Source organism: Cervus canadensis, chromosome 21 (assembly GCF_019320065.1).
Source record: "Cervus canadensis isolate Bull #8, Minnesota chromosome 21, ASM1932006v1, whole genome shotgun sequence".
In the NCBI taxonomy this organism is placed as follows: Eukaryota; Metazoa; Chordata; class Mammalia; order Artiodactyla; family Cervidae; genus Cervus; species Cervus canadensis.
Window position 1 is genome coordinate 41274565 of NC_057406.1, and position 19125 is coordinate 41293689.

At 37.7% G+C, this 19125-nt stretch overlaps 1 protein-coding gene across 1 annotated transcript in view; it reads right to left on the minus strand.

The window, feature by feature from the left end:
* Positions 1-19125, minus strand: part of PKP2 (plakophilin 2) — an 85096-nt gene that overhangs the window by 48172 nt on the left and 17799 nt on the right. The window contains exon 4 of the mRNA XM_043441123.1: positions 11507-11642. Within this exon, the coding sequence (XP_043297058.1) occupies positions 11507-11642 (136 nt within the window). The remainder of the gene's footprint in view (positions 1-11506; positions 11643-19125) is intronic.

Below are 19125 nucleotides of genomic sequence, written 5' to 3' on the forward strand. Positions count from 1 at the left end.
AAACCTATGGAAAACTGCACCAAGGTACATTGTGATCAAACTGTCCACGACAACGAGAAAGATAAAATGTTAAAAGCAACTTGAGTAGGCAGGGAGAGACACATTAAGTATAATGGAACAATTAGGAGGACAGGAGAGTCCTTGTTTGAAACAATGCAAGTGGCAGGACAGTAGAGTAACAAGTTTTAAGTTCTGTTTTTAGGAGTTTTGTTGCTAGTAAAGCAAAATGAAAGCAAAAATGAAGTTCTTTCTCAGATATACAAAAGCTAAAATAGTTAATCATCAGAATACTTGTACTATAATAAATGTTTTAAAAAATTATTCAGGCAAAGGGAAATGACATCACATGATATTTATAAAAAGAAATGAAGAGCACAGAACAACTTAGACAAAATGAACAAAGATTTTGGTCTTTGAGTAGCACAAACTGCCAAAGTTCAATAGGAGGAAATGGATTGTCCAAATAGCCCCATATCAGTTAAATTAAATTTATGGTTAATAACCTCACAAATAAGACTTAAAGGCAAAATCAGTTTCACTGGTGAATTTTACCAAACATTTAAGGAAGAAAGAGTACCAAGCCCAATCACATTTGTTCAGGAGGAGAGGTCACTTTCCAATTTATTCTCTGAGGCTAGGAGAATCCTCAATCTAAAGCTGGACAAAGATACTATAAGAAAGCTCCAGATTAATATCATTTATAAATTAGCTGTGCAATTTCTTGACAAAATTTTAGTAAATCTAATTAAAAAATATAAAAAGTGACAGTACATCATGACCAAGTGAGTTTTATCATAGGAATGGGATAAATTTAAAAATCATAGTAAGAGACCATATTAGCAAAATTAAAATAAAAACCCCAGAAATCTTTCAATAGATGTATAAAAAGCATTTGGTAAAACTCAAGTCATTCCTTAGTAAAAATTTCTGCTTGCTTAGTCCCTCAGTCATGTCCAATTCTTTGCAACCCCATGGACTGTAGCCCGCCACGCTCCTCTGTCCATGGGGATTCTCCTGGCAAAAATACTAGAGTGGATTGCCATGCCCTACTCCAGGGGATCTTCTCAATCCAGGGATCAAACCCAGGACTTCCACATTGCAGGAGGATTCTTTACCAACTGAGCCACAGGTAAGCCCTTTAGTAAAAATAAAATCTATTAAATTAGGGATAGACGGGAAGTTGTTCAACTTGATATGGTGATTTATGGAACGTCTATACCCACAGGTAACATCAACATGAAAGCGAAAGTCACTCAGTCATGTCCGACTCTGTGTGACCACATGAACTATACAGTCCAAGGAATTCTCCAGGCCAGAATACTGGAGTGGGTAGTCGTTCCCTTCTTCAGAGGATCTTTCCAGCCCAGGGATCGAACCCATGCCTCCTGCATTACAAGTGGATTCTTTACCAGCTGAGCCACAAGGGAAGCCCAAGAATGCTGGAGTGGGTTGCCTATCCCTTCTTCAGCGGATCTTCCCGACCCAGGAATTAAAGCGGGGTATCCTGCACTGCAGGCAGATTCTTTACCAACTGAGCTATCAGGGAAGTCATCAAACTTAATGGTAAAAAACTGAAAGCTTTTCCTTGAAGATCAGAAACAAGGATGTCCACTCTCACCACTTCTATTCAACATAGTATTGAAAGCCTTAGCCAGAGCAATTAGGCAATACAAAGAAATAAAAGGCATCAAATTAGACAGGAAGAAGTAAAATTGTCACTATTTGCAGATTACACGATATTATAGATAGGAAACCCTAAAGACATCACAGAAAACTATTAGAACTAATCAACAAATTCAGTAAAGTTGTAGGATCCAAAATCAATATACGAAAATCAGTTGCATTTCTATATACTAATAACAAACTATCAGAAAGAGAAATTAAGAAGACAATCTCATTTACAGTTGTACCAAAAACAGAAATAAATAAAGTACTAGGAATAAATTGAACCAAGAGATGAAAGATCTGTACACTGAAAATTATAAGGCGTGGATGAAAGAAACTGAAGACACAAATAAATGGAAAAATATTCCACAATCACAGACTGGAAGAATTAATACCATTAAAATGTCTATACTATCTAAAGCAATCTCCAGATTCAATGAAATTTCCATTAAAATTCCAATGGTACTCTTCATGGAAGTAGAACAAGCAGTCCTAACATTTATATGGAACCACAAAAACCACCCTGAATGAATAAAGGAATCTTGAGAAAAAAGCACAAAGCTGAAGGCATTATGCATCCCTGATTTCAAACTATACTAAAAAGCTATAATAATCAAAAGAGTATGATATTGGAAATAAACACAGACATACAGATCAGTGGAACAGATTAGAGAGCCCAGAAGCAAATCCAAACACTATAATTGAGTGATTTGCAACAAAAGAGCCAAGAATACATAATAAAAGGTTTTGCATAAGCTGCACAGCCACATGCAAAAGAATGTAACTGTATCACTATCTTATTGTTTAGTCACTAAGTCATGTCCGACTCTTTTGTAACCCCATGGACTGAAGTCTGCCAGGTTTTTCTGTCCATGGGACTTCCCAGATGAGAATACACACCAAGATGGTGTGGCTTGCCATTTCATTTTCCAGGGGATCTTCCCAACCCAGGGATTGAACTGACGTATCCTGCATTGCAGGTGAATTCTTTACCACTGAGCCATCTGGGAAGCCCAATATATATGCATACATGTGTACATATATATATATATATATAGATACACACACACATACATGTATATATATATATACACACATATACAAGACTGGGAGCTGACTGTGGCTCAGATCATGAATTCCTTGTTGCCAAATTCAGAATTAAATTGAAGAATGTAGGGAAAACCACTAGAATATTCACGTATAACCTAATCAAATCACTTATGATTATAAAGTGGAAGTGAGAAATAGATTCAAGGGATTAGATCTGATAGACAGAGTGCCTGAAGAACTACGGACAAAGCTTTGTGACATTGTACAGGAGGCAGGGATCAAGACCATTCCCAAGAAAAAGAAATGCAAAAATGCAAAATAGTTGTCTGACGAGGCCTTACAAACAGCTGTGAAATGAAGAGAAGCGAAAGGCAAAGGAGAAAAGGAAAGATATACCCATCTGAATGCAGAGTTCCAAAGAATAGCAAGGAGAGAGAAGAAAGCCTTCTTCAGTGATCAATGCAAAGAAATAGAGGAAAACAATAGAATGGGAAAGACTAGAGATCTCTTCAAGAAAATTAGATACACCAAGGGAACATGTCATGCAAAGATGAGCAGAATATAGGACAGAAATGGTATGGACCTAACAGAAGCAGAAGCTATTAAGAAGAGGTGGCAAGAATACACAGAAGAACTGTACAAAAAAGATCTTCATGACTCAGATAATCATGATGGTGTGACACTCACCTAGAGCCAGACATCCTGGAATGTGAAGTCAAGTGGGCCTTAGGAAGCATCACTATGAACAAAGCTAGTGGAGGTGACGGAATTGCAGTTGAGCTATTTCAAATCCTAAAAGATGATGCTGTGAAAGTGCTGCACTCAATATGCCAGCAAATTTGGAAAACTCAGCAGTGGCCACAGGACTGGAAAAGGTCAGTTTTCACTCCAATGCCTAAGAAAGGCAATGTCAAAGAATGCTCAAACTACCGCACAATTGCACTCAACTCACATGCTAGTAGAGTAATGCTCTAAATTCTCCAAGCCAGGCTTCAACAGTATGTGAACTGTGAACTTCCAGATTTTCAAGCTGGATTCAGAAAAGGCAGAAGAGCCAGAGATCAAATTGCCAATGTCTGCTGGATCAACGAAAAAGCAAGAGAGTTCCAGAAAAACATCTACTTCTGCTTTATTGACTAGGCCAAAGCTTATGACTGTAGATCACAACAAACTGTGAAAAATTCTGAAAGAGATGGGAATACCAGACCACCTGATCTGCCTCTTGAGAAATCTGTAAGCAGGTCAGGAAGCAACAGTTGGAAATGGACATGGAACAATAGACAGGTTCCAAATTGGGAAAAGAGTACATCAAGGCTATATATTGTCACCCTGCTTATTTAACTTATATGCAGAGTACATCATGAGAAATGCTGGGCTGGATGAAGCACAAGCTGGAATCAAGACTGATGGGAGAAATATCAATAACCTTAGATATGCAGATGACACCACCTTCATGGCAGAAAGTGAAGAAGAATTAAAGAGCCTCTTGATGAAAGTGAAAGAGGAGAGTGAAAAAGTTGGCTTAAAACTCAACATTCAGAAAACTAAGACCATGGCATCTGGTTCCATCACTTCATGGCAAATACATGGGGAAACTGTGGAAACAGTAGCTGACTTTATTTTGGGGGGCTCCAAAATCACTGAAGATGGTCACTGCTGCCCTGAAATTAAAAGATGCTTGCTCTTTGGAAGAAAAGCTATGACCAACCTAGACAGCATATTAAAAAGCAGAGACATTACTTTGTCAACAAAGGTCTGTCTAGTCAAGGCTATGGTTTTCCCACTAGTCATATATGGATGTGAGAGTTGGATTATAAAGAAAGCTGAGTGCTGAAGAATTGATGCTCTTGAACTGTGGTGTTGGAGAAGACTCTTGAGAGTCCCTTGGACTGCAAGGAGATGCAACCAGTCCATCCTAAAGGAAATCAGTCCTGAATATTCATCAGAAGGACTGATGCTGAAGCTGAAGCTCCAATACTTTGGCCACCTGATACGAAGAACTGACTCATTGGAAAAGACCCTGATGCTGGGAAAGACTGAAGGCGGGAGGAGAAGGGCACGAAAGAGGATGAGATGATTGGATGGCATCACCAACTCAATGGACATGAGTTTGAGTAAACTCTGGGAGTTGGTGATGGACAGGGAGGTCTGGTGTGCTGCAGTCCATGGGGTCTCAAAGAGCTGGACACAACTCAGAGACTAAAGTGAACTTACTGATATATATATATACATATATATACTGATATATATATATACATACTGATATATATATATATACATACTGATATATATATATATACATACTGATATATATATATACATATATATACTGATATATATATATATACATACACACACACACATATACACGCTGCTGCTGCTGCTAAGTCATTTCAGTCGTGTCCGACTCTGTGCGACCCCATAGACGGCAGCCCACCAGGCTCCCCTGTCCCTGGGATTCGCCAGGCAAGAATACTGGAGTGGGTTTCCATTTCCTTCTCCAATGCATGAAAGTGAAAAGTGAAAGTGAAGTCGCTTAGTTATGTCCGACTCTTAGCGACCTCATGGACTGCAGCCCACCAGGCTTCTCCATCCATGGGATTTTCCAGGCAAGAGTACTGGAGTGGGGTGCCATTGCCTTCTCCGATATATATATACACATAAATTGTAGTAGAAAGCATAGAAAAGGGCTTCCCTGGTAGCTCAGCTGGTAAACAATCTACCTGCCTTGCAGGAGACCCCAGTTGGATTCCTAGGTCAGGAAGATCCCCTGGAGAAAGGATAGGCTACCCACTCCATTATTGTCCAGAGAATCCCCATGGACAGAGGAGCCTGGGAGGCTACCGTCCTTGGGGTTGCAAAGAGTCAGACATGACTGAGCAACTAAGCACAGCACACATAAAACGCAGAAACATAAGTATTTTGTTGATTTTTGCCACTTTATCTGTTGATAGAAGGCAGTTTAAGAACTTAGCAGCTGTATTTTAGCTAAAATTATATTGATAATGTATTTTTAGGTGCCTCTGAAGAAATACAGTTTTTGTGCAAGTATTTAATATATTTATTCCTAGATTTCAGAAATTTATTTCAGTACCAGAAAACCCAAAACTTGTTGAATCAAATTATTGAACATTCATAGACATCAAAAAGCATATGAAAATGCCCTACTGTATCTAATTTTGTGTTTCCATTTTTTTTCCCCCAGAAGGGTGACTGCTGGTCATGTTGTAAAGGGCTGGAAAAATCCCTTCCAACCACCTTATGATGCCCAGAGCACCCAAAGGAATGACTTTAAAAACCCAACATGTCCATTCTCCAGTCAAATATAGCAAGTTGCAAAAGCTTTCTTGTGGAATAGGTAAGATTAGCTGTTCTCCACTGTCTCAGGTTAGTGTGATCAAATTAAGATGTACTAGATGTGTTTGCACCTCCTAGGATAATTAGTCCTCTACAGGAGTTGAAAATATACATGCAGCAAGTGCAGCCCTTGACAAGTTTGTTCCTTATCCCTTCCTGGTGGACAACTTAGCTCCAAACATGTTTAATACAACTACCTTATACCATACCCCAAAATCAAATGAAAATGGATTGAAGAGTTCAATGTTAAGACCTGAAACCATAAATCTCCTTAGGAAAATATAGGCTGTAAGCTCCTCGACCTTGGTAATGGTGATGATTTTCTGGATTTGACACACGAAGAAAGAAGCAACAAAAGCAGAAATAGTGGTCCAGTGGTTAAGATTACATGTTCCAGTGCAAGGGGTATGGGTTTGATCTCTGGCTGGGGAGCTAAGATTCTACATGCCTTGTGGTCAAAATACTAAAACATAAAACAGAAGCACTACAACAAATTCACTAAGAACTTTGTAAATAGCCCACATCCAAAAAAAATCTAAAAAAAATCAAAAAGGCAACCTGTAAATGGGAGAATATAACTGCAAATCGTCTGATAAGGGGTTAATATACAAAATGTACAAATAATTCATACAATTCAACATCAAAATAACCTGATTAAAAAATAGGAAGAGGACAAGACTAGACATTTTTCCAAAGAAAACAGACAGATGGCCAAAAAATATATGAAATGATGCTCAACATCACTCATCATCAAGGAAATGCAAATCAAAACCACAATGAGATGACTACCTCACACCTGTTAGAATGGCTATTACCAAAAGACAAGAAATAAAAGCACTGGCAAGGACGTGGAGAAAAGGAAACCCTGTACACTACTGGTAGGAATGTAAATTGGCACAGTTTGGAAGATGGTATGGAGGTTCCTCAAAAAATGAAAAGTCGAACTACCATATGATCCAGCAATTCTAATTATAGGTATTTATCCTAAGAAAACAAAAACAGTAACTCAAAAAGATAGATGAATCCCCATGTTCACTACAACATTATTTATAGAGACATGGAAACAACGTAAGTGGCCACTGATGAATGAGCAGATACAGAAGTTGTGGAGTATGTGTGTGTGCACACATATATTTCATATATGTATAGAATATTATTCAGCTATAAAAAGGAAGCAATTACGGTCACTGCAACAACATGGATGGACCTTAAAGGCAGTATGTTAAGTGAAATAAGTCAGAGACAGACAAATACCCTATGATCTCACTCACATCTGGAATCTAAGAAACAAACAAAACAAAACAAAAACAAAATCATAGATACAGAGAACAGGTTGGCAGTTGCCAGAGGTTGGGGAGGGGGCTTGAGGGAGGATACACTGGATTAAGGGGGTCAAAAGGTACAAACTTAGAGCTGTAAAATAAATAGTTCTGGGGATGTATTGTACAGCCTGATGACTATAGTTAATAATACGGTACTGCATATTTGAAAGTTGCTAGACAGTAGATTTTAAAACTTCTCATGACAAAAAAAATCTCATAACTATGTGTGGTAATGAATGGTAACCAGATTTATTGTGGTGATCACTGCACAATACATTCATATATAGTATCATTATATTGTATGCCTAAAACTAACATATGCCAATTATATCTCAATTTAAGAAAAAAGCAAAAGACAAAACAAAAAGCAGGAAAAACTGTTGTTAAGAATCTTAAAGTATTTTCCCTTTCTTCCAAAAAAAAGAAAAACAACAAAAATCCCCCAAATTAAATTCCTAAAAAAAAAAAAAAAAACCAACCAGAAAACCTTACAGGTAAAAATCATACTTAAGAATTAAAGCACAACTGAATGCTTTCCCTTATGATCAGGACAGGACAACATATCCACTCTTCTTTTTAACACTGTACTGGAGGTTCTAGCCAGCACAAAATCAAAGATTGGAAAGGAAAAAAAAAACTGTCTTTATTTGCAGATGGTATGATCTTTTATGTAGAAACGTGATGAATCTATAAATATAAGAGCTAATAAGTAAATTTAGTAATAACACACATACAAAATAAATAGATAAAATGAATTGAATTTCTATCTACTATCATGAAACTATAAAAAGTTAAAATGAAAAAATCATGACCATTTATAGAAGCATCTAGAAATATGGTACTTTAAGGACAGGTCTGACAAAAGACATGAAAGATCTCTAGAGTAAAAACTAAAAAACACCACTGAGAGAAACTAAAGACTAACATAAGTGGTAAAATATACCATGTTCAGAGGTCAGAAGACTTGTTTAGATGTCAGTTTTCCACAGATTGATCTACAGATTCAATGCAATCTCAAAACAAAATCCCAACAGTTGGTTTTAAAATATGGAAATTGACAAGCTTGTTTCTAAAATTCAAATGGAACTGCAAAAAAACCTACAACAGCCAAAATAATTTGAAAAAGAACAAAGTCAGAGGACTAACAGTACCTAATTTCAAGACTTAATATAAAACTATAGTAATCGAGACAGTATGGTATTTGTATAAACATAGGGGTCAATGGGATAGAATGCATAGTCCAGAATTAAACTCATGTATATGATTAATTCCTTTTCAACAGAAGTACAAAAATAACTCAATACCAAAAGGGTAGTCTTTTTGACAAATCCTGCCTAAACGATTGCATATATTGATATATATATTTTAACAAAAGGAACTTTGGTAAACATCTTGCAATATATACAAAGATTAACCACAAATGGACTATTCAACATAAAGACTTATACTTAAAAAAACTTCTGGAAGAAAATATAGATTATTTTTGTGACCTTTGAGTACGGAAAGATTTCTTGGATACACAATGAGAAGTGTGATCCACGAGGAAAAAGCTGATAAATTATACTCCATCAAAATTTAAAACTGTTGAAAGAATGAAAAAACAAAACACAACTGAGTGAAAATATTTCCAAATCATACATATGAAAAAAGACTTATATCCAGAATCTATAAAGAAATATCAAAATTCAATAATAAGAAAACAGAAGACCCAAATAAAAAATAGGCAAAAGATCTAAAAACACATTTCACCAAAGAAGGTATCAATATATAGATAACAAGCAAATGAAAAGATGCTCAACATTAATCATTAGGAAAATGCAAATTAAAACCACAATGAAATACTACTTATAACCTATTGGCTCTAATCAAGACTGACCATATCAAGTGTTAGGACATAGAAGAACCAGAACTCTCATACATTGCTAATGGCAATGTAAAATGGTATAGTAACTTTGCAAAACAGTTTGGCAAATCCTTAAAATGTCGAACAACTACAATATCATCCAGGCATTCTACTCCAAGGTATTTACCTTAGAGAAATTAAAACATTTGTTTGTAAACATGTTCATAGCAGCTTTATTTGTAATAGCCAAAACTCAAATGCCCATCGACAGGTAAGTGGATAAACACATTATGGTAACCACAAAACAAAATACTGCTCAGCCACCCACCCACACACACACACACACACACACACACACACACACCTTTTGATACATACAACCTTAAAAGATTTAAGCTGAGTGAAAGAATTCAGACAGAAAAAATGCATATTTACTCTATGATACCATTTATATACAATTCTAGAAAATTCAACTAATCTATAGCAACAGAAAGCAGATCATTGACTGCCTGGGGATGGGAAGTGGGTTGTGGAGGGGTGGGATGTACTGATTACCAAGGGGCACAAGGAAACTTTGGAGGTAATGAATTTGCTCACTGTATTGACTGTGATGATGGTTTCACTGCATCAAAACATGTATCAAAAATTTTGTCATTTTTAACCTTAATAAAACTGTTAAAAAACTGAACAAACAAAATTAGTGCATTTATACAAGAGAAATCTATGTAGCAGTTTTAATTAACACACACACACATATATGGAATCTAGAAAGATGGGACTGATGGGAACCTATTTGCAGGGCAGCAAAGGAGACACAGACATAAAAAACAGACTTGAGGACACAGTAGAGGAGGGTGAGAGTGGAATGAATTGAGAGTTAACATTGAAACATACACACTACCATATGTAAAATAGACAAGAAGCTCAAATCCAGTGCTCTGTGACAACCTAGAGGGGTGGGATGGGGTGGGAAGGATGTTTAAGAGGGAGAGTACATATGTATACTTACGGCTGATTCACGTTGATGTATAGCAGAAACCAAGACAATACTGTAAAGTAATTATCCTCCAATTAAAAAGAAAATAAATTAAAAAAAATCTATGTAGCAGTTTAAAGAATGATGGTAGGGCTAATACATACTGAAGATTTCCAAGATATAGTGTTAAATTAAAACAAAGTACTGAGTATTGTAAGTAACCTGTTACCATTTGTGATTTTATTTTAAAACAAAAAGGATATTCAATCAACCCATCCAATAACTGCTTCTACATGCATAAACTATCTCTGGAAAGATACCTTAAAACTGATGTGAGAGACAAAGAGAGAAGGAGGGGAGGAGGAGGACAGAGAATGGGAGGTTGAGAGAAAAAGAGGGAGATGGAGGCCTAGACTGGGGTTTGAAGTAGGAGAAAAACTTCTTTTCACTGTGTACCTTTTCAAACTATGATTTTTTTCCCCCCTACAAATGTACCATTTAAAACAAAGTGACCTATTGATTCCATCTTAGAGGATCTGTCCTATAGCAACACTGGTGGAAATGCCAAAAGATAAATGTATAAAGTTATTCATTGAGTCACTGTTGTAATGTTAAAGAAACTGTTTAGGGAAAATAAAAACTTAGAACACACTGCTCACATTTAATATATTTTTTACATATAGAAAACAATAGCCTAAAATGTACACTCATTTTCTCTCTCTCCCCTAGAAGAGAGAAGAAGAGAGAGAAGCTCTCAAAACAATCTGAAAGTACACAGACTGCTACAAACAATGGTCTCTGCAGATGGTTTTAAAGGGAGAGGTCGGACAGAGAAGGGAGAGGTACATGTAGTCATTTATGTTCTAATTTTCTGGATTGCAGAAAATTTTTTTGGTACTCAGTATATATTTTTAGATTAAAAGGTCTTAATAAAAGATTATTTTTAATTAATTAATTAATTAAAAAAATAAGCTATGATTGACATGAAAAAAATGAAAGTTAAAGTCACTCAGTCGTGTCCGACTCTTTGGGACGCCATGGACTGTGAATTCTCCAAGCCAGAATACTGGATTGGATAGCTGTTCCCTTCTCCAGGGGCTCTTCCCAGCCCAGGGTTCAAACTCAGGTTTCCCACATTGCAGGTAGATTCTTTACCAGCTGATTCACCGGGGAAGCCCACAAATAATTCATTAATTTCAAATATTAAATTAAATTTGGTTTCAGTTTGCAGGATCACCATAATAGATGTGAAAGTATGCTTGTTTTGCACCAGACTTGAGATGATATACTCACCCTTTTCCGTGCTTCAGATTTCTGGAAGCATTCATGCTGTATGAAAGTAGCTGCAATAGGAATCTTGGACGGTGGCGTGTGGTCTGCCTCAAGCATGCTCACTGCTCGCTCCAGAGTCATCTCCATGTCTACATTCCTAGACAAACAATCACAGATTCAGCAAGATTCCAAACCTGCTCCCTCCTGCCTGTCAACTTGATCCACCAGGGGATAACCTGGCTAATATTGGGAAGCACCTAGAACATCTGAGCCTTGGCTCCTGTTCAGGCAAAGGAAAAATTAGCTTCTGAGGTCAGAAGGTATAGGAAGCCAGCAGCAGAAACACTCCACTTCTGGTCAGACTAGCCTCTGAGGACACCACTGAATTGAGAAGGAACTTCCCTCTATTTAAGATACATATATGTCTCACATGAAATATAAATGTATCTGACATGAAATTAGAAGAAATTTGGTCACAGAAATTAAAAATTATTCCTACCTTGGTAATCTCACACCTGAAAGTTAAATACCTACCCTCAAAAATTATTAGATTTTTCTCACAGCTGCTCAAAATCTGTCATTACACCTGAGAATAAGTTTTAAAAGAAGCATTCTAAAAGTGCCACTACTTAATGAATATAGTAGTATATAAACAGTATAAGCCAGGAAAACTGAGTGTGTTTGGTTAAAATAAGTTATGACAGAATCCAACAGAAAAGGTAATGATTAAATGCAATAATATTAATAAAAAGCCCCTTTTAAATACAATTTAATAAACATTCTGTTACCATTGTAATGACATTCAGCTACAGTCTAAGTAACATACCTTGTCCTCTACTAATTGCAAATGCACACAGTATTGATGAAATCTGATATAGTTTGATACTGAGAAGGTAATTTATAGAGAATAAATAAAATTGCTATGAATAAAACAATAACTCCCAAATGCCTCATAAAAGTGGCATTAATTCCCCTTCCCCTTTTACTTCTGCCTGGAGGGTGACAAAGTTTAGGCAGCCTATTACCAAGGTATATTTGTACTTCCTTTTTTATTTTTTAAATTTTATTTACTTATTTTAAAGACGGCTGCTCCTTGGAAGGAAAGCTATGACAAACCTAGACAGCATATTAAAAAAGCAGAGACATTACTTTGCCTACAAAGGTCCATACAGTCAAAGTTATGGTTTTTCCAGCAGTCATGTATGGATGTGAGAGTTGGACCATAAAGAAGGCTGAGTGCCAAAGAATTGATGCTTTTGAACTGTGGTGCTGGATAAGACTCTTGAGAGTCCCCTGGACTGCAAGAAGATCAAACCAGTCCATTCCAAAGAAAATCAAACTTGAATATTCATTGGAAGGACTGATGCTAAAGCTGAAGCTCTAATACTTTGACTACCTGATGGGAAAAGCCAACTCATTAGAAAAGACCCTGATGCTGGGAAAGATTGAAGGCAAAAGGAGAAGAGGAGGGCAGAGAATGAGATAGTTAGGACAGCATCACTGATTCAACGGACATGAATTTGAGCAAACTCCAGGAGATACTGAAGAACAAGGAAGCCTGGCATACTGCAGTCCATGGGGCCACAAAGAGTCCGACATGACTTCGTGACTGAACAACAACAACGACAAAGTATCACCCAGAGAAACCATACTGAGGATGGAACACCTTAGGACTGCGCTAAAGACATGCCTTAAAAGTAACCTAGGATTCTCTATGGTGTCAAATAGGATTACAACTGATTCATTTCAGTTAACAGAGGCTTCTTAGACATTATGGGAGGGTATTTTCCAGCATCTGCTAGCAAGCGTGGTGAAGAAATTCTCTCTTATATCAGGCTAACCCACCAATACGTGCACCTATGTACTGAGGGGAGCATTTTTATGTTGTGAGGGGCATGTTTGTGTGTGAATGGTGGCACAGGTGAGAGGATAACAGTAACGGGCCTCATGACTAAAAACTAATTCCCACTGCTTCTGAAACACATGTTCAAACACGGAAGTGTTACCTCATGAGTATGAGGGTATTAAAAATGAAGCAGTTCTGGCATCTATACTGAGAATTACATAATGATCTCATATTTTAAACTTTTACGCCTCAGGAGTCGATTTAATTGGTAAAAATGTAGGCTATTACCATTAAAACTAGAATCTAAATCACTTTTATTTAACATAAACTCCCTTTTAAAAAGAGATGGAAATATTTCACAGGCATGGACTCCAATTACTTTACAGGGAAATCAAAAGTCAAAAAAATTTTAAGTCTTTCACCATCTACCACTATAGGTGTTTAAACTGATGACAGAGCATTCATAAGCTAAGAATAACCCTTCTGTTTAATACTTCTTTTTTAAAGATTTAGCCACTAATCCATTTCATAAGTCATAAATGACTCAGGAAAGTGTGAATTTCCCAACAAAATTTCCCATCCAAACCAAAATTTCCCAACCAACAAATAATTCCGTTACTCTAATCCTTTATTTTTCTGAACGTGAGTCACAAAGAAGTTCATTCACTACCAGCCGACCTAATGCTACTTCAGTTTATTACTAAAAACAATTCCCAAACAGAACAGACTTCCTTAACAAGAACGTCTGCCACCGCTGTCAGGGCCATCAGTTTTCTGTTTTGTTAATGTCTGTAAAGTCCAACCATATAGCTTGGCATATGTTCTGACCTCAGTCTGGCTCCATCTCTTGCCATCCTCCACCCCATCTTCTCTCCCTCCCCTGATGGACTAACTCATCCTCCAATCACACCCAACTTTTAATCCTTTTCTCAATGCTGCATGCCCCTTCACAAGCCACTCTCTCTGATGTTTCTAGGAAACCCACCCTTCTATCTATTTCTTCTCATTCTTCAAGACTCAATTCAAATATCATCCCTTCTGTATTCCTATTCCCAGCTAAAGCTATTCCTTTCCTCCTCTATTCTCTCTTTACCCAGTGGAATTGGAGTCTGCTCACCTAACACACAGTGAAGCCAATCTAATGACACTGGGCTGTGCTGAAGGAAAGTATAGTGTTTGTTACAGGACACCAAGCAAGGAGAAAGGGCAGCTCATGCTCAAAAACAGGATAGCTGTCAGGACAGGATATTTAAAAGGAAAACTAGGGGTGAGGGTTGCAGGGTGCCTGGTCAGCTTGTGGATATGCTTCTGATTGATTCCTAGTGGGGTAACAGAATGATGGTTCCAGAATCTCAACACTCAGCCTTCTGGTTCCAACCAGTATGGGGTCAAGGTGCTAGAGGTAAGCATACAGTCACCATCCACTATGATTAGGGGTCCTAATTTCTGCAAAACAACTCTAAGATACATGTCAGATTGTTATCTATATTCCTCAGGATGAACCAGGAGTCCTGTGACTCATGTTCTAATCATTAACTGCTGAAGCTTTTGCTCTTTGGGTCTCAGAGAAAGCCTAGGAGACTAAAGCCTTTCTTCAAACAAGAAATGGGCGACATGGAGGGAATTTTGTATGCAGGCAAGGTCCTACAGGCTCCTCTTTGGTTTCACTTCAATCTCTCTCTCTTCCTCCCTACTTTCTTCTCTGCCTCCCTTTCTTCCCTCCTCCTTCCCTTTCTGCTCACTCACAAAACACTTCTTGAAGCCTATAGAAATGTGGCTTGGGAGAAAGGGTTGGGGAGGGAAGGATCAGGATGAGTAGTTGTTCCTGGGTCCCATTATTCACTGAATATATTCTCCAATAGTGAGTCTTTTTAACCACTTTAGTTAATATGTTAATATGATGTCAATACATTCATCATAAAAATGTAAACAGGAAGCAGTGTAAAGTATTATTGGTCAGAATATGAGCAATTACAGGAAAAAATTAAAAACAGTACTTTTTTTTGGTATGCAATCCCTCAGCAACCACATTCCTGACCATAACAACACAGCCCTACCCCAGGCTGGTTCACAGATATCAGAACAGCTCTGAAGGTCAAGCAAACAACAGATGATGAGTGAAGAGCTCCCTGGTGTTGTCAGATGCTTAGGAAATGCAAACCCTCCTACCTCACAAAGATTTTAGGTGTGATGAAAGCATTGCTTTACAAAGGTGACTTTACAGTGGATATGAGTTTCTAGAGACAGTTTTGAGGGCATTACAAAAGTCTTAGGTGAAGCAATAAAGTTGTGAACTGGGCTGTTAAAAAAGGAAAGAAGGATATAGTTGAAAGAAACCTGAATAATCAAAGAATTAAAGAATCAGGTAACTAAGAGGATGTGAAGGGAAGTTAATACGACATCTCTTCTGTTCTGTGCTGCTCTACATCACAAACTTGACTGGCGATCATACCAGAGACATAGTCACTCACCTTTGTCTCCCTCTACTAATGCAAAAGCATCACTCTTTTGTTCTCTGAATTCCTACAGACACTAGTGCAATCTAGCACTTGATGTGTCTTATTTTCTTCTTTACAGATCCTCTCTAGACCTTCATATATCCCATTAAATTTTTATCTCTATGGTGCTTACTGCAGTGCTGGGTACAGCGGAGCAACCTAATATTCATTTGCTGAACCACCAGTCCCTTATGTGTACAGAAATCATATTTTCATAAAACTGATTACAGTGTTTTACTTAGTGATTTCTTAAATCTTTTTCAATAGTCTTATTTATAGCAGCTGTTGACTATCTCTCTTCTACTCCAATGTTTTGATTTTCAGCTACATTAGAAAATGGCTACATGACCAGACATTCTTCTTTTAGAAACAAAGACCCATTGTTTAATACCTTCTGTCATTATGTAGGATTACAGTTTTAGAGAGTATAGTTTTATTCCTACTCTATAGGAATGTTCCACAAATGTGAAAGAACACTTCTTCACATGTGGGACTTTGTGAAAAAATCGAATTCCATATATAGGCACTAGATAGAGCTTGAAATGTGAGACACTGCAAGGCATAGGGGAGCAGAGTATGTGTTCTCAGGGGCAGGCTGGGGAACTGAAATGAGCCATGGAACATATCAAAGGAGGCAGAGAATCAGATATGGATGCCACCTTTATCATTATAGGAAATATCCCTGACCCCCTTTCCTTTCCATACATAGCAACATTTTCAAGAAGTGGTCATTTCTATGATTTCTGTTCCCTAGGATGGCAACTTTGGGAATCATTAAGAATAGATTTCTTGCCCTTTATTTTAAATTTCCTGATCCCAAGTATTTCTTCTATTCTTGGAACATGATTAATTATTGTAATAAAATCTTCTCTATTAAAACAATAACTCAAAATTAGAGGGAGAGCAGACAGGTAAATTAATAACCACAATGTATTATTCTGTATTAGAGACAGCCACACAGTGCAGCTATCTGGAGCACCTAGCGGTCAGGGAAAAGGTGGTAACTGAGATAAATCTAGAATCATGATTAGTCAGTCAAAAAATAGCTACTGGGAAGAAATAGATTAGATAGGTAGATAAGAAAAGAAGGAAGGAAGAGGAAAAGAAAGGAAGGAGATAAGAAAAGAAGGCAGAAAGAGAAAAAGAAATAAAATAAGTGAATTAATACTTTTCATCCCAAAGAAGGACAATGCCAAAAAATGCTCAAACTACTACACAATTCTGCTGATTTCACATGCTAGCAAGGTAATGCTCAAAATCCTCCAAGTTAGGCTTCAACAATACATGAACTGAGAATTACCAGATATAAAAGCTGGATTTAGTAAAGGCAGAGGAACCAGAGATCAAATCGCCAACATCTGTTGGATCACAGAAAAAGCAAGAGAGTTCCAAAAAAACATCTACTTCTACTTCATTGACTATGTTAAAGCCTTTGTGTGGATCACAACAGGGTAGAAAATTCTCCAAGAGATGGGAGTAACAGATCACCTTACCTGCCTCCTGAGAAACCTGTATGCAGGTCAAGAAGCAACAGTTAGAACTGGACATGGAACAATGGACTGGTTCAAAATTGGGAATATATATCAAGGCTGTATATTGTAACCCTGCTTATTTAACTTATATGCAGAGTACATCATGAGAAATGCTGGGCTGGATGAATCACAAGCTGGAATGAAGATTGCAGGGAGAAATATCAGTAACCTCAGAAATGCAAATGATACCACTCCAATGGCATAAAGCACAAAGGAACTAAAGAGACTCTTGATGAGGATGAAAGAGGAGAGTGAAAAAGCTGGCTTAAAACTCAACATTCAAAAAACTTAAGATCGTGGCATCTAGTCCAATCACTTCATGGCAAACAGAAGGGAAAAAAAATGGAAGCAGAGACAGATTTCATTTTTTGGGCTCCAAAATCACTATGACTGCAGCCATGAAATTAAAACACGCCTTCTCCCTGGAAGAAAAGCTATGACAAACCTAAAAAGAAAGAAAGAAAGAAAGTGAAGTCACTCATCTGTGTCTGACTCTTTGTGACCCCATGGACTGTAGCCTAGCCAGGCTCCTCCATCCATGGGATTTTCCAGGCAAGCATACTGGAGTGGGTTGCCATTTCCTTCTCCAGGAGATCTTCCCAACCCAGAGATTGAACCTGGGTCTCCAGCATTGTAGGCAGATGCTTTACCGTCTGAGCCACCAGGGAAAACCTAGACAGCGTATTAAAAAGCAGGGACATCCGTTTGCTGACAAAGGTCCATATAGTCAAAGCTATGGTTTTCCAGTAGTCATGTATGGATGTGAGAGTTGGACCATAAAGAATTGATACTTTCTAACTGTGGTGCTAGAAAAGATTCCTGAGAGTCTCTTGGACAGCAAGGAGGATCAAACCAGTCAACCCTTAAGGAAATCAACCCTAAATATTCATTGGAAGGACTGATGCTGAAGCTGAAGCTGGGAAAGATCGATGGCAGGAGGAGAAGGAGGCTGATAGAGGATGAGATGGTAGAATGGCATCACTGACTCAAAGGACATGAGTTAGAGCAAACCCGGGGAGATAGTGAAGGGCAGGGAAGCCCGGCATGCTGCAGTCCATGGGGTTGCAAATAGTTGGACACAACTTAGCAACGGAACAACAAGAGAAGCAAGAGGTTCAAGGTGCTTTGAGTGTTTGGTGTGTTTTTGGGGATGGTGATGATGAAGAGTGAAGAAGAGCAGAAAGAGATCAGACTAGAGTGTAAGCAGAGGTGGAAACATGGGCCTTGTGTGCTATGCTAAAAAGCACAAAAGTTTGGTGGAATTATGGAAAGATTATCAGTTGTGGAGAGGAATCATCAGAGTTTGGAAGATCATTCTAACAGTTTTAGAGAATGGTTGAGTGAGCAAGACCAGAGGCAGAGAGACCTATGCAATAGAGACAGAAAGAGGGTAAAAATTTACAACCCATTAAGGAGTTAAAAATAACAGCATGGTGATATGTGACTATCAAGGGAAAAGACAAGAATGACTCCCAAGTTTATAAATGACAGGACTTTAGTATGAGTAGATGGTCAGGAAAGGTAGAGAAGAGCTGATAAATTTAATTTTGAACATACTGAGTCCATGAGGTTGTTAGAAATACACATAAATTTAGAGTTGAGGATGGAGGACAGAGATGAAAATGAAACACTGGGAATCACAGGATGTAAGTGCAGTATGAAGGGCCTCTTTAGTAGAGCACCAAGACCAAAACAGAAAGATTGATGAAGATGACTTCCTTGGGCATGCAAAAAAGTCCTCTCAGGGAAGACTAAGACATGGCT